This window comes from Galendromus occidentalis, unplaced genomic scaffold (genome assembly GCF_000255335.2).
Source record: "Galendromus occidentalis unplaced genomic scaffold, Mocc_1.1 scf7180000076490, whole genome shotgun sequence".
NCBI lineage: Eukaryota > Metazoa > Arthropoda > Arachnida > Mesostigmata > Phytoseiidae > Galendromus > Galendromus occidentalis.
In genome coordinates this window covers 229,063-243,600 of record NW_003804479.1, presented here as the reverse complement: position 1 = coordinate 243,600, position 14,538 = coordinate 229,063, and the positions used below count along the sequence as shown (strand labels likewise).

At 51.5% G+C, this 14,538-nt stretch overlaps 2 protein-coding genes across 2 annotated transcripts; both read right to left on the bottom strand.

Annotated features, from left to right (window-relative positions):
- Nucleotides 1-2,843: 2,843 nt before the first annotated feature.
- LOC100902623 (activating signal cointegrator 1 complex subunit 2) lies at nt 2,844-4,822 on the bottom strand. The gene has a single exon (XM_003739291.2). The coding sequence runs from the start codon at nt 4,809-4,811 to the stop codon at nt 2,844-2,846; it is 1,968 nt and encodes a 655-aa protein (XP_003739339.2). The 5' UTR covers nt 4,812-4,822.
- An 891-nt stretch (nt 4,823-5,713) lies between these two features.
- Nucleotides 5,714-12,115, bottom strand: Jarid2 (Jumonji, AT rich interactive domain 2). Its single transcript, XM_029113251.1, has 12 exons — nt 12,086-12,115; nt 10,960-11,010; nt 9,549-10,732; nt 9,187-9,503; nt 8,594-8,817; nt 8,083-8,491; nt 7,662-7,942; nt 6,975-7,482; nt 6,593-6,890; nt 6,208-6,475; nt 5,909-6,085; nt 5,714-5,803 (listed from the first exon to the last, which is right to left on the bottom strand). Exons 1-12 carry the CDS (start codon nt 12,113-12,115, stop codon nt 5,714-5,716), a joined length of 3,837 nt encoding a protein of 1,278 aa, XP_028969084.1.
- Nucleotides 12,116-14,538: the final 2,423 nt, after the last annotated feature.

The window sequence follows — 14,538 nt, the reverse complement described above, 5'->3', positions numbered from 1 at the left end:
ATGACAGGGCAAACTTTGACGAGCTCTTACCTAAGCACATTATCACAATGAGTCGTCTTATATCGGGGTTCACCACTCATGCAATCTCACAAGGGCTCGAGCTCGCTACGGGACGCCTCGAAGAATTCTCAGGATTCCGACGTGTTCTGAGTTCTGATAAACTGTAAGTCTGTCGGATCTACCGGATGGAGTCCATCGATTACGAGCGAGACTCTCGACGCTCGTTTACCTCCGACTGAGCCCCCATGGGTATCGGGAAGAGACATAGATCATGTGGTCAAAATGATTTGATTTATTGGCAGAGAACCGGGATTCCTGGGACTCGGGATGCATCTAATTAAAAATATATATTAAGAGTCCTGAATATCAGGAGCTCACCGAGACGGACCCAGTCCTAAAAGCTAGAGAATTCGGAGCTCCGGCTCGCGGAAGCGATCGGGTTCGCTCCCCCTTGCGCTGACTCCTTTTGTTCTCGAAGAGAATAGAAATTGTGCGTCTACGCTGATATCCAAAGGAGTCACAGTGATTGATTCCGACGACTTCATAGTGACCCGAGCTTTCAATGATCATCGGCACCCCACTTCTGTGGCCGCACGTAGCCGGCGAAAGTCTCTGCGTGACAGAGCGAGCGTCCGAGGAGAGGCCCGTACAACTTGGAAGTTTTAATACCGCCATCCAGAGATATCGTGTTCTCGTCCACGATTCGAATCGAGTCTTTCATGCGTCCCGAAAGCTTCAGGAATTCACTCGTTTCTTCGTAGGCCGCGACGTGACAGTGCGTGATCTCCAGAGACTGAGGAATTCGCGAGATAATATCGCGGAGCATCGGCGTCGTGAAGATATCCTTCGACCGAGATCCAAGGCAGAGTTGTTTCAACTTCTTTCCGGCAGCTAGAGCCTCCCAAAGCTCCTCCGAGTCCAGGGGTGGGTCGAAGCCGCAGAACTTAAAATTTTCCATGCCGGGGCAGTCCTCAATGAATTCCCGAATGTCATCGAAATGTATCATCTTGTTCACAACCAACTTTATCGTATGAGCCGAGGGGTTCGCCATTTTGCTCAGAGCTGGATAGTCGAGGTGAACCGTGTTGAACGTCAGCTCTTGAAGTTTATCGAGAATCCTCAAGTTCGGTGTATTGTATGGTCTCAATGGCGTCGTACATTTTTCGCATAGCCCGGGAATCCAGGACGGCTTCCCCGGTCGGAAGCTTCGGTGCATTTGCCCTTCGAGATGGAGTTTTTTCAATCTGAGTTTCCGAAGCCGGAACTCCAGGTTCTCGAATGCTTTCACTGTCTTTTTCTCCTGCCAGGTCCCCGCGAACGCTGGATCGACAGCAGGACGGAACAGGCAGAGCGGCATCGCTAGGCTTTCCAGTAGGGGCGAACGATCAGTCAGATTGAACCAAAACTCTTCCGAGAAGGTCCCGTGGTAGGCTGTGAGATCAAGCTCGACGAGCTTGGATGTGAAGAAGCCATTCAAATTCGGACGAGCCCCATGCACGAGGCGCCCCGCGTACGCGATGACTCGGAGAGATTCCGGATCTCCGTAAGGGGATTGTGGCGATTCGTCTTCTGTGCGTTCTGCCACCCATTCCTCGACATAGAAACGCCTCCGGATATCTTCTTCTTCACGCTCGCGGGGATATTCCGAATCGGTCTCGTAACTTCTCAAGATTTGGCATCCGCTCTTTAGAGCGGGCCATCCATAAAGGTACCGTTCCCTTCGGCTGCTATAGTCTACGGACTGGAGGAACTCGATCAGGAGAGATTCCGAAATATTCGCCAGGTGATACGAGCAGATGAATTCTTCCATTTCGTAGTGTCTGTAGACCAGACGCCCTCTTTCTTTCGTCTTCCCTTGCTCGACATTCCCAATTAAATTCACATGTGCGGTATCTAGACCACCGACGATGTTCATAAGTGTAATTATCTGACTCAGAGAGCTCCCCTCGATGTAGAGATTCCTGATAGATTCGAATGCTCCTTGGGGAAACTCTGGAGGATTTTCGGGATCCAATATTTCTCCGCGGTATAGGGAAAGGCTCAGCGATCGCAACTCCTTGCAGTCGACAAGGATCTCCAGCAGGTTCATTGTGTGTGGCCGAGAGTTGACAAGGCTGAGTTCCGTGATGTTCGGGCACGCTCTGATCACGTCGGGGATCCGCCATTCATCCAGAATGCAATGCGACAGATCCAGCTTACGCACGGAGGGTCCATGCTCATCGAGAAAGTCCTGCGTGCAGGTCCGTATCCTCCGTATTCGGACCTTTTCACAGTTTCCCGGTAGTAAGCGCCGCAGTCGAGCATCGATCTGCGCGAATGCTATCAGCGATTCGAAATCCAAGCTCTCCGCGATGCGGAAGAGATTTTCCTCCGCGAGATTATAGAAATGCATGCTGTGGGGAAGATGGCAATCGATTAAAATCGAGTCGAGCGAAATTCTGCTCGGGACCTCGGGAGCAAGATTATTTTCGCATACAGTCTAGGAAAAATGAGAGTCTCGGCTCGTTTTTGTTTTTAATGAATCCTCGGAAGCCCTCAAAAAAGAGTTAACTCACCTGGAGCATTCGAGGATGACTTGTTGAGATCACGAATCGATGCGCGATGCTATCGATCGAGGTGCGAAGTCTGGAAGCCAATTTCCACTCTCCACAAAATGGAACGACCAGAAGGTCTTTAATGCGATTCGAGATTTGAGATACATGTCAGTTTGCATGGGGTGCGATACTTTACAGTATCGGTCCCCCTATCATCCCGACATCAGTTCCTGAAGATCATCAAGAATTCGCGGAATTTTCGAAAATAAATTCTTTATTAACTCAACAGTTTCGGGACTGACTTCAGCGCTAGAATTCTCTGCGTTTCCGATCGGCCTGAGCTCTCCGATTCCCTCCTTTATTCCGTTCTTTCAGCGCCCGATTGCGGAGCACGTCTCCGCTCTGGCCTTGACCGCGAGCGCCACCGACGACATCTCGCTGCTGCGGTGGGGCTCTGCCCCGGGCTGCCATTCTGTCCTGATACCGTTGTTCGCGACGCGCTCGAGCTTCTTCAGGATTCTCACAGAAATCCATCCGTTTCCGCCGAGCAGTTTCTTCGTCCATATCCGATTCAGCTTCGTCCTGCTCCCAGTGCTTCTTGCGTCGATCGCCTCTGCCCGCCAGGATCCGTGGCTCCTCGAAAGCTCTTCCGCAGTCTCCGGTCGTTTTCTCGGGGATTCCAATGTCATTGGAGTCGTAGGTGTCATCGTATTCATCGTCGTAGAGTTTGTCTGTTGGTTGAACGACGACTTCGTCGACGACGTCAGTGTATTGCAGAACGATTTTCCTGAGGTTGAACTTCTCTGTTCTATCATCCAACAGATCCTTGGAGACTTTATTCTTCTTGCCGATGTGCACTTCGGCACCGTCGAAAGTCGTCTTTTTCACCACGCTCGGCGAGTTTGGAGGCGCAGCGGAAACTTTGAATTTCTCGAGTTCTGGATGAGTGTTGTTGTCCATGATCGCCGAAACCACTTCGTCGACATTTCCCCCGTAGAACTCGAGACATTTCTCGACGAATTCCTGCCGCAGATCGGGGAATATAGCCAGGACACTGTTCACCTCGTCGCTGACTCCCCCAACGGCTCCTTCCACGCAACTCGCCCCCGCATACTCCACCGTCCGGCCGTACACGTTCTCATCTAGAACCGCTGTTTCTGGAATTGGCTGATTTAAACTCTCCAGAATGTACTTCAAATGCGATTCGTCCATGAACTCGCGGGTCGCGCGGTTCCTCCGCAGCTCTTCGAAGTCTTCTTCCAGCGGATACAGGGAGTTGTAGGCTAGCATGAACGATTTCTCCGGCACGGCTTGCATGAGGGTGGCGTAGTACTTTTCGAGAAGGGGCACCGCGTCAGCGTCCGACAGGGAATCCGTCAGTTTTCCCGTGCATTCCTGCTCGACGTAGTGTCTGTAGACATCGAGGGCACATTTCATGCCTCGACGTAGCAGCGTCTTCAGATTGTCTTTGAATATCGCCACCAAGGAGTCTTGGCGGCGTTCGACCTCCTCATTGAGAGGGAGGAAGACCGACTCGAAGAAGTCGGGCATCGAGGCGATCGTCTCGGAAAACTTCAACAGTAAGGTGGGCGGGGCATTCTTGACTAGAAGCAGAAGCGAGGCCGCGGTCTCCGTGGCGCTCAGACAAGTCGTCATCAGTTGCTCATCGTCTACGGTTTTCAGCGACATCGCCGCAACGCACATGGCGATCGTCGTGACTTCAATGTCGCACGAGGAACTGCAGAGGTCTTTCAACGTCCCAATCGTCGCCGAGAAACTCTCGGCGGCTTTTCCCAGATCTTCGAGCATTTTCGGTTGGTATTTATGGTAATTTCTGAGTAGGTCCGTCAAGAGACGGAGTTTCGGCTGCACGAAATTTAAACCGTACAGAGTGCATATATCCAAAATCATCGCCGGCTCGAAAATGTACTTGTCGAGGAACTCCGCGAAAACCTCGGGCGACATATGATCGGACCGAGATTCGCTTCTGGTGGACATCCTCAGAATAACTTTGAAAGCTACATTATGGAGCTCCTCGCACAGAGCGTCGTAGGCCAGCGAGCTCAAGTACATCGGCGGGTCGAACCACCGTGGGGCCATGCGGAGATAGGTTCGGAGAGCGAGTCTAAAGTCATCATCGTATACGACGTGTGACCAGAATTTGTGGTACTCGGCTTGTAGGAGCGCTTCGAAGTCCATGATCAAATGTTGTATGCTTTGACAATGAGCCATGATCTTGAGGTGTCTCTCTTCCGTGATGTCGAAAGTTGCGCTCATGAGCGCGATCCGATCCTCGGAGGACGGGAAGATCGACAGCACTGATTTGTAGAGCCAGTAGTAAGGTTTTGGCTGTACGTGCTCCAACGATAGAGCCGGCACGGTCTCACTCCTTCCATCACGGATCACAGTTCTGGTGGCTTTCTCCAAATGAAGCCCGATATCTCGTTCACCATCGGGGCCACTTTTGGCGGTTGCCATCCCACAGAAGTCTTCTCTAGCGGTGGAAGTCGAACATCAGGAATGGAACGAGCAAGTTCGAGCAAGGCCCGGTGTAACCATATGTCTCGACACAACGTGGAAAATCAGGCCGTGTCTGGGATTGACAATGGCCTTGTGTCCGGATGAGGCGCTCACGCTTTTGCCAATGCTGGCCCTGGGTGTCTCGATCGTTCATTTCTCGTCCGGCGAATGTGAGTGCTCTCTTCCGAGACGTCGTCTCGAGCAGATCCTTGTGGAGAGGATCTAGCGAAACATAAACTGGGAGGGAATCGAATCTGCTCATTCATAGAAAGTCCATCGGCAATTTATTCTGTTTTCCGTCTTCAACGTCGTCTCAAAATATCAGATTTTTTTCTTCTATTCATGCGGATGAAATGTTCACGGTCTATTTGCAGCTCAGTCGATCAACGGATTGGCAGTGGTTGCGGAGTTCGAGACGAGAGATCTCCACAGGCAGTCTTAATGAAAGTGATAATGGCTCATGCAAATGGAGCTCCGCGTCGTTAGAATATTTTTCGACTTCGATCGCTTCTAGATTACACTTTGTACAGTTCAAGAATTCGTTAGTCACAAAAATACACGGATATATGAATATATATATATATATAACTTTTCGTATGCAGATACCTAAAAATGTCGGTGGTGTTGGCAGTGGTGATTGTCACGTAAGTCGCAATTCATCATTTCATTGTGCATATCGAAGGTACGGTCGTAACTATCATATGTTGAGTTTCTGTTGGATTTTTTTTCAAAATTGTCCGCAATTCCTCCTGAAAACGAAGATCCAAGATCATTTCCAGTGAACTATTGAGGCATGCGAGGGGCTACCTGGAGAGAGTTCAATCGCGTTGAAGATGGAAGTAAATTCCACGTACCATGTTGTAACAATAAACGATCTTAAATTTGTTCCCGGGCTTCGATAAAGTATTCGTGATCTTCTGCTTCTTGTTGTTCTTCTGTGTCACGGGAGCGGCAGCGTAAGTCAACAGAGTTTGGTTCGCATCCGGAAGACAGAATATCTGTCCTGGCTCCGACGAGTCTTGGCTGACGGCCTGGAAATCATGACACGCCTCAATGAGTCGAAATCGTGAACTGTTTTTCCGATCACGGTGGATTATTCACAGGCCAGCTATTCTACCCTCTGAAATCGGGGCGAATCATCGCGATCACTTACAGCTGCTAGCCCACAAAGCATGCGACAACAAGCACATTCCATGGGAAATGTGTTTTGTTCTCTCCTCTCCATCGGGACACCGTCTTTCTCCAAGGCATCCCAACTGTTCCCGAGCTCCTGGGTCATCCGGCTCAGGATTTCGTTCACGTCCCTTAGTAAAGCCTGTTCCATCTTGCTGCCTTGGGTGGCTCCAGCGATCGCCATGTTGACGACTAATTGCTCCAAGCAGAAGGTCGGTGGTTCACTATTCTCTCGCAAGGTGTTGAATCTGAAGCGGGTGGCATGTTAGCGACTTTCCCCCTCAGGCTGCCGCGGAGAAATTACCGGGAAATCGGTCCGAAAGAAGGCCCAAGAGCACGCAAGTCGAATGCCTGCGAGAACGTACCTTTCTCGGCAGTCGGCAAGCCAATCATTCCATGTAAAGTAGACGCTTTCAGAGATGCTATAGCCGCAGCTTACGTTCGAACTATAGCACCCGTCGAGGATCACCATAATTTCTCCGGGTTTTTGCTCGATCCGCTCCAATTGGACTCCACGGTCGAGTAGCATTTGGGGTGGAATCAAGCAGGCGTCCGAAGGGATGCCGACATCACTCTGATGGACGTGAGGGGCGAGTTTCGACACGACCTCGTGGAACCGTGTGGCTTGACTCGCGGGAACCGAATACCAGATCCGTGTCGCGCCTGTGGGGAAAACGTCGAACTTTAGTCGGACGCTTGCGATTCGGTTTCTTCCACTTGATCTTCTAATCGCGGGTGTCCACCTACCGCTGTGATGAAAGTCCAGCCAGTTGACGTTGTGAGGATCTCGGTACCACGGCAGCGCGGTGAAGAGCATACTGACGTGGAGAGTCGGGGTCGTCACACCGGAGACGTTCCCCAGCCATCTCAGGACGTTGTCGGGGTGTTGGGCGAGCGTTTTCGTGTTCCAGGGAATCACTCGCTCGTTTTTTACGGGACTGTCTTCAGCTTTCCGTTTCCTCTGCTCGGGGAGCGCGCATTGCGGCTGAGGGAAGCCGCAGCCATATGCCAGAGTGTCGATGTTGCCGCAGTTCACGACTACGTGTCTTTTCCGAGCTTCGACGATTGCCCAGAAATCGTGCTCCACATCCTCAGAGAGAACTCCCGAGTCTTCTTTGTACCACATTGTGTAAATGTTCCGAGCGACGCGTTCGAAAACCGCCAGAGTCATGTTGCGACCAGGCCAGACACATTCGAGCGTTTCGTTCTCGTCCCAAATGTCCTCCGAGCGCCGCCGCTCGTGGTCTTCCTTCACCTGGAAACAGAGGGGTAGACAAGTTCAATACTGAGGATGAGGAATCGCGATTGGGGGGCTCCGAGGAAACGGATGAACCCGCCGATCAGGGGTAATTCCGAGGCTCATTGGGAGACTCGGGGAAAGGAAAATCAAGGAATCTCCCAACAAAGCGCAAGCTGGCGTTTGAATATATCGACCTTTTTGAAGACCTCCTCCTTCTCTTGCTCGCTCATCACTTCCAAAGGTAGGCAGTATCTCATATAGGCATCGTCGAGACGAGCGACTCTATCGTGCGCCATCCGAGGGATCCGCATCGTATCGGCGACGCGGACCCATTTCTTCTTCTCCATAACTTGTTGGATTCCTCCAAAGTTCTGGACCGTGTTGTACAGATGACCGACGTCAACTTCAACCCCCCCGATGAGGGGGCAACCTCTCTTGTGCAGGATTTCGTCATCAGTTGATTCAACCGCATCATCTTCCCCTGGAAAAGGTTCGGGAAGGAATCTTCAGTATTCGCTATGAAAGGCATCGGACGCCTCTTTGGTTTCTCGCCACAACATCTCGAGAATCGATCTTCGAAGAGGCATAATTAGCGAGAGAGTCTGGGATACCCACTTGTTTCTTTTCCCTCGGAAATCTTCACAGCTTTCCGGAGACAGGCGTACTGTAGCGTGGACGGTCCCCAACGTCGCCATAATTTGTGCAGGAATTGATTATAAGCTAAAAATCTCATATCATTCGAAAGTCGACAGTCCGCCTTGGCAGTGCTCTTGCAATCTTTTAATTTCGGAGTCACGATTTTGAACATCGTATGGTTCGACTTGTCGATTGAGGTCATTTTGTCCCTGATATATCTGAGAGGATCCTGGAATTCTTCGGCCGTGGGCTCGAATACGAGACAGGTGGCCATTTCGCATTTCGCCGGCGGAGGGGTGTTCGTTTCCCCAATCGACCATCTGACTTGGCTTTTGCGATTCTTCGTCACTTTTGAACTCGAGGTAGATAGGTCCACGGAGCTGGTTGACTGGAAAGACGAAAATCACCATGAAGAAGGAGCTGACGTAAGAGGATATCCGAGAGAATTTTTCCAATCAGAATTCAGATCAGAATATGTTCCAAAACCTACTTTTCTGAATGACGTATCACTCGTCCGTGAAATGACACTGCCGCTGGGACTTCCGCAATCGGTCATGAAATTGAGTGTGGCCTTTATTGGTGTATCCTGGACAGGCGACGTTGAAGTCAAGGTCGAGAGACCCCCGAATTCACCTTCGAATTGGGTCGAGAGCAGACCATTGAGCGCTCTTTCTTCTTCCGGCGAGCTGATCAGGAACATCGAGTTCATTCTCTCTGGAATAGTTTCGAAACACGCGTTCGAATCAGTCGTCGACTATATCGCGTAGCGGGTCGATAGGTCGACCCGTCGTTTGGAAGCGTCGCGCACATCTCGGGTGATCGTCATTCGAGATGTGCCACGTCGAATGTATCGACCACGGATTCCAGACATATTTCCGAAATATCGAGAGCTTTCCGAAGATTGACTTTGGGGGGTCAGTCTCTCTGAATGTGATTGGTGGTGACCGGGCATAATCAATTTATTTGAGCCTTCGAATAATTCAATATGCAATGAGCTTCTCCTCCCTCTCACCAACTCTGATAATACTTTCTTCCGACAGACGAGAAATCGGACGAGCATCGATCACTTAATCAATTAATTACCATTGGACTCCACGCTGTCTCTGGCTTCAGGTCTGCTCGCGCGTTGTCGAACGCTCTTCCGCGACGAGGTGCTCCCGGGACAATCGATCGAAGTGCTGATTCTTTCCGAGCGTCGCTTCTCTATTCTCTTCGGTGTTTTCGAGTCGCGAGGATTGCTGGCGGTCTTCTTGGAGAGCGACATCTCATACTGTTTGAGCTTATACTGAGGCCAAATGGGCAAGGCGACCTCAGCAATAGGCCCCAAACTTCGAGTCGCTCTCCTCTCGTCGTCGTCATCATCATCATCATCGACGTCTTCGTCGTTCTCTATCCCGTTCCTGTGACGAGTGTGTTTTCCCTCGTCGTCTCCATCTTTCTCTGGCGCTCTCGACGGTCCGTTCGTCTTCGCTCGTCTCACCAAGCTTCTCGCAACCACGTTAGTTCTCCGAGAATTCTGTTGCGTCCGTCGACTCTGAGATCTGATCAACGCAGTCCGCCGCTGAGCCACGCTATGATTGAGATTGTCTCCCGGATCGCCGTTCTCGTTGGCGTTTCGCGATCTCCGTTTGTTCTCCTTTTCGATGAGCGCGACCTTTTTCTGTCGGAGTTTCAATCTCTCGGCTCGTGACGTGGATGTCGAACTCCGACTATCGCTGCTCGACTGCCGGGCCGAAAGTCTCTGGGATATCCCGATGCTCTTTTTATATTTGGCTGAAATCAACTTGGCGACGTGGTTGACAAGCTCCTTACGGTTGTTAGCCGAATCTATGCTGTCGGTCGAATCTCGTAATCTGCGGGGTGGTCGGATCTCGTCGACGACTTCGGACAGCTTTCTTTGGAGGTTACGTTTTGTTTTCGCGAGGATATTCGACTTCTCATCTGTCTTCGTCTCGTAGCTAGGTGGGTTTTCGAGGAATTTGAGATCGTCGGGGCAGAGCGACGTGCCTCTGAGGCAGAGGAATGTTAGAAAATCTTCGGTTTTACAGGTGGGTTTCAAGGGGGAAGTGCTTTGCGTGGCAGCTGCGGGGAGAATCAACGGAGGGGGCGGATTCGAGGGTCCAGGAGACATGAAAGCCTTGATCGGGGTGTTCATCGGCGACGATGAATATCCACCGTTGCAATTCATGGCGAATTTCCGTTGGGCGCAGTACTTTCTCCGAGGACTCTTGCTGATCTCTCGCATGGTGTCTTCGAGGAAATCTCGACGTATTTTCATCCGTTTGTCTCTGGCGGGTCGCGCGTCCACAAGAGGAGCGGCGGTTCGCGTCATTTCTTTACATTTCGTTCCTGTCGAGCGTCGATCGGCGCTCTCGTTAGATTTGCTCCTGGCTTCTTTGGCTGGTGATCTGACACGTTCACTCTTCTTGTTTGCCCCACTCGGAGTAGCGCTTGCGAGGGGCGTGACATGGGAGTTTGTGGGTTGGTCGGTTCGACGTCTTCTGTGAGTGGGAGAGTCCAGTTCGGACCCGCTCCGTTTCGGCGGGTTCTTCTTACTTTCGATCAAACTCTGTTTGAGCGCTCTCTTCAAAGCCGCACTCTCGGATAAAATATGGCCATTCGCCTGGACCTGAATAGAATGATGGCAACCATTAATACATGGAGCTGGAAACCCTCAGGGTAACGCAAGCTTCCCTCGGTGGGGATTCTGCGCGCGCGCTCGTACTGCTCAGAAATAAGCGAAATTCGAGCGAGAATCGACGTGCTTGCGCCGCTCCTCGGTGCGTCAGCAGAGCGTTCTGTCGTGCCGGGTGGTTAGAGGCACGCTCGAATGATGTGCCGGATGTGTCAACTCACCCAACTCGTCTGCACCCGCGTCCTGCGGGACCTTCGTCCGTCGTCCTCCATCTGCAAAAGCAAAATTCTGTTTTAGTCGTGTTCGACGAGACTTTGGATAGTTCGCCACGAGGCTAACCGCTCTCGACTCACACCGACAATGACGTTTGACCATTCGAAGGTGGTTACGCTTCTCAGAAATAGTAGTAGTGGCAGCGGCAGCAGCAGCAGAATAAATCGCCGCAACAACCGTCAACGGGTGTGCGGGGCCGTTGAAGCTGGCAGACAGCACAACTGTACATTTACGCAACGGCCTTCAAGAAAATATATCCGAATGTCGACATCGGCATCGAACGATGTGGAATCTCGCCGCAACCTTTTGAGATGATGCGACCTGATTCAATTCGGTGATCCTTTCGTTGGATGGCGGCAAGATTCGATACCACTCTAAAAGTACTCGACTCCGACGCTCGAGCGGTCTCGTCGTGTCTGGACGACGAACACTCTAGAACTCTGCACAGAAGATACTCGAGGAAGCGTGTCTAAGGCAGTTTTGACATGAACGTCTTCCGATACGTCTCTGTTCATGTTCAGTCGTTGGCGCAATCCCCCTTCCCGTTCCGAGCGATATCGGATAATCTCGTTGCGAGTTGAAAAGCGCCTGAACCTCTGCGCCGAGTCGGCAGTTTCCGACTTCCGGGCTGAGGTTCAGGAGAGTCGGAATTTCCCCGACTTGAAACAAGGCCTCCGAAAGTTTCACTTCTGAGGCCTTAGCCGTTGGGGCCTCTGTACCTACCTTTGAGCATTCAGGTATCGTTGAGACGAATTTTCACATTTGCTCGCCGTTCAGTTCACAACTTTGGGGTCGGGAAACCGGGCAGAGGAGGCGCACATTCACACAGCACTTTCACACACATGAACAATAAAACATTTTCGGCCAAACGTCAGCTTCCGGGGCTCGAGTTCGAACTCTCGGACAGACTGAGTTGATGCTGACGATCTTTGTTGTGTGTTGTTATTTTTATTATGTTGCTACAGCAGTCGAGAGTTAGTTTTCGATCCGCTGCTGCTACGGCCGCCGCAGCCGAACCAGACGCCGCCAAGGTGCTCGACAGCCGCGCCCCCTAGCGGTTGGCGCCAGGGGTACCTTCTCAGCCGCTGTCCTGCATGAGCCCATGGTGTCGTGATGTCCAGGAACTGGCTCCCTGACGCGAGATACGCGATAGCACCACGATCCGGAGGGACCCGAGTGAGAGCTCCTGAACAATCAGTCAGCTCGACGCCGAGCGGAGTGTTGGAGGCATTGAGAATATCGAACATGGTGCCTATGATGCCTAGAGATTACCGATTTCTGAGGCTGGATCACGCATCACGTCGGGTAGCGATCGAGAGGTATTGCTTGCTTTCGAGGATGCGAGGTGGCGGGGCAAAATCGAAAACGACGATCTCAGGTCAATTTTCACTCAGAGAGGGAGACCGCTCCACGGGATTCATGACAGAGCGATTGATCGCGGCATTCGCGAGTTGAGATGAGCAAGTTGAGAGACGCGATGAGTCTGAAAACTAGTCTGGCCCGATACAGGTTTAAGCCACATGACGACAGCATAGGGTCTGCCTTTGTGACTTTCGGTTGAGCAGGCAGGCTGAGGACGAGGGTCACCAGGTCTTACGCCGAAGCCGGAATAGAATCTACATCTGTCAAAAGTGGATGGTACCGGGAACCATCTGCGAATGCAACGAAGCACTTTCCGAGGGAGAGGAAGCACTGGAACGACTCGGACTCGACGAAGAACCCTCCTCGAGGATGACACGCGATACTAAGAGACTCCTACAGCGGTGGGAGGGAGAAAGCAACAACATCCGCTGAGAATACTCGCCCTTGGAGAAGAAGTGACACGGAAAATGAGCATGAGTGTATACAAATACCGAACAAAAGAGAGGTCTGAGCCGGTGTTTGCGACTCCTGTGCATCCGGGATGGAAGCTGTCGGTCGGAACTCTTCTGGTGTCGAGTCCAGGGAGATCACATTCAGACTCTTTCGCGTCGGGATGGTCATCGACTTTGATGACCTCTCCGAGTAGCGCGGCTCAAATCAACCTCCATATACCCAGTAGTGATCTTGAGTGTCTCCTCCCATAGAATCATCGCATAATTATGCGTGAATGTCTCCGTCGCCCGAGCGACCGTCGGTGCCCTCATCGGTTCATCGATCCCTGGTAGCACTTCTGATCCGCTCGCTCTGAATCAAAGTCTTCCATCTTTCTGCGTGTCTCCTCCGCATCCTAGGGTTTACCCCCGCACGTTGAAAAAATTCTCCTCTTCTCCGTCCTAGACAAAATCTGCTCCAGGTGGGCATATTCAGGCAGCTTCTTTACGGAGAGATCATAGGCTGCGGCCGATCGCGTATATCCTGCAGATGGGAAAGGTGCGGACCTGAAAGCTCCAGCTGATCCCGGGTCGGATTTGACGCACTATCGAAGTGTCCGAAACGATTGCTTTCGACTTACGCGCGAATAAGCCTCGATTCACGAACTTGATCCGTTTTTACAGAGGATGAACTGTTATCAGATTAGGATCATGATTCCCATTAGTATCCCAGATTGAAGAGAATGATCCGTTCCGAGCAATGAAAAATGACCCCCGAAATCGACTTCTCCCCCGGAAAATGTATGTATATAATCAAATAATGCAAAGCGGTATTCGGGCAAGTGATCGAGAGGAAGATTCGCGGTCAGCGCGTCGATCTCTTAATGCATCAGGGGAAGCTCTAAGGAAAATCGTTCGCCAATCGAAACCATGTTCGTAAGTCGGAGCGAGTCCTCCACAAGATTATTCGTCAATCGAGTCCCGGTTCGCAAGCCGAGCCAAAGTCCAGAACGAGAAGCTCGTAAATCGGAAAGATCGTATATCGGGACGTTCCAGAATCGGGGTTGACTGCGCAAACCTCGTATGAAACTCAGGATTTTTGCTGTCTGATTATATCGGAATAAATCAGAAGGCGTCTACTCTGGCATCAATTCTGAGCGATGGTGTGCAGAGCAATCGTTTAGGATTGAGACGGGCTGACCAGCGAGAAGCCCCACCTTCTTCAATCGGGGAGTGACTCTGTCAGACCGCATTTCGAGTGCTACGTCGGAACCGTCTGGTAAGTGCTACGCAGTGCTGTGCGCCATCCGATTTTTCGCGGCGGCGGCGTCAGGCGAAAAAAGAGGCGGTGGCGGCGGGCGCCGCGACGTTTTTCAGCGGAGTTGAGACTCACGGCGCGCCGCGGTTCTCTCTTACCCGAAGCGAGCTCCATGGGGAAATTAGGTCCCAAGGAATGAGCTAGGGCACCAAAGAGGGAATAAGCTTCGGAATAGCGAAAGTAGGAATCGAAGAGCGAGCTCATCTTAGGTTCCTTTATTCTTAAGTCACTCATTCTGCAGGAACTCTCGATTATCGTGTATGAAAAGACAAGGCGGCAGGCTCGTCATTCCTATTTCGACTCTTGATGTGCGGCGAGGAGTCGACAGAAAAACTTATGAATCGTCTCGATTCTCGGATGATATGAGGTGTCGTCTACGATTCGTATCATCGAGCGAGCGCATCGAGCTCGGCCCA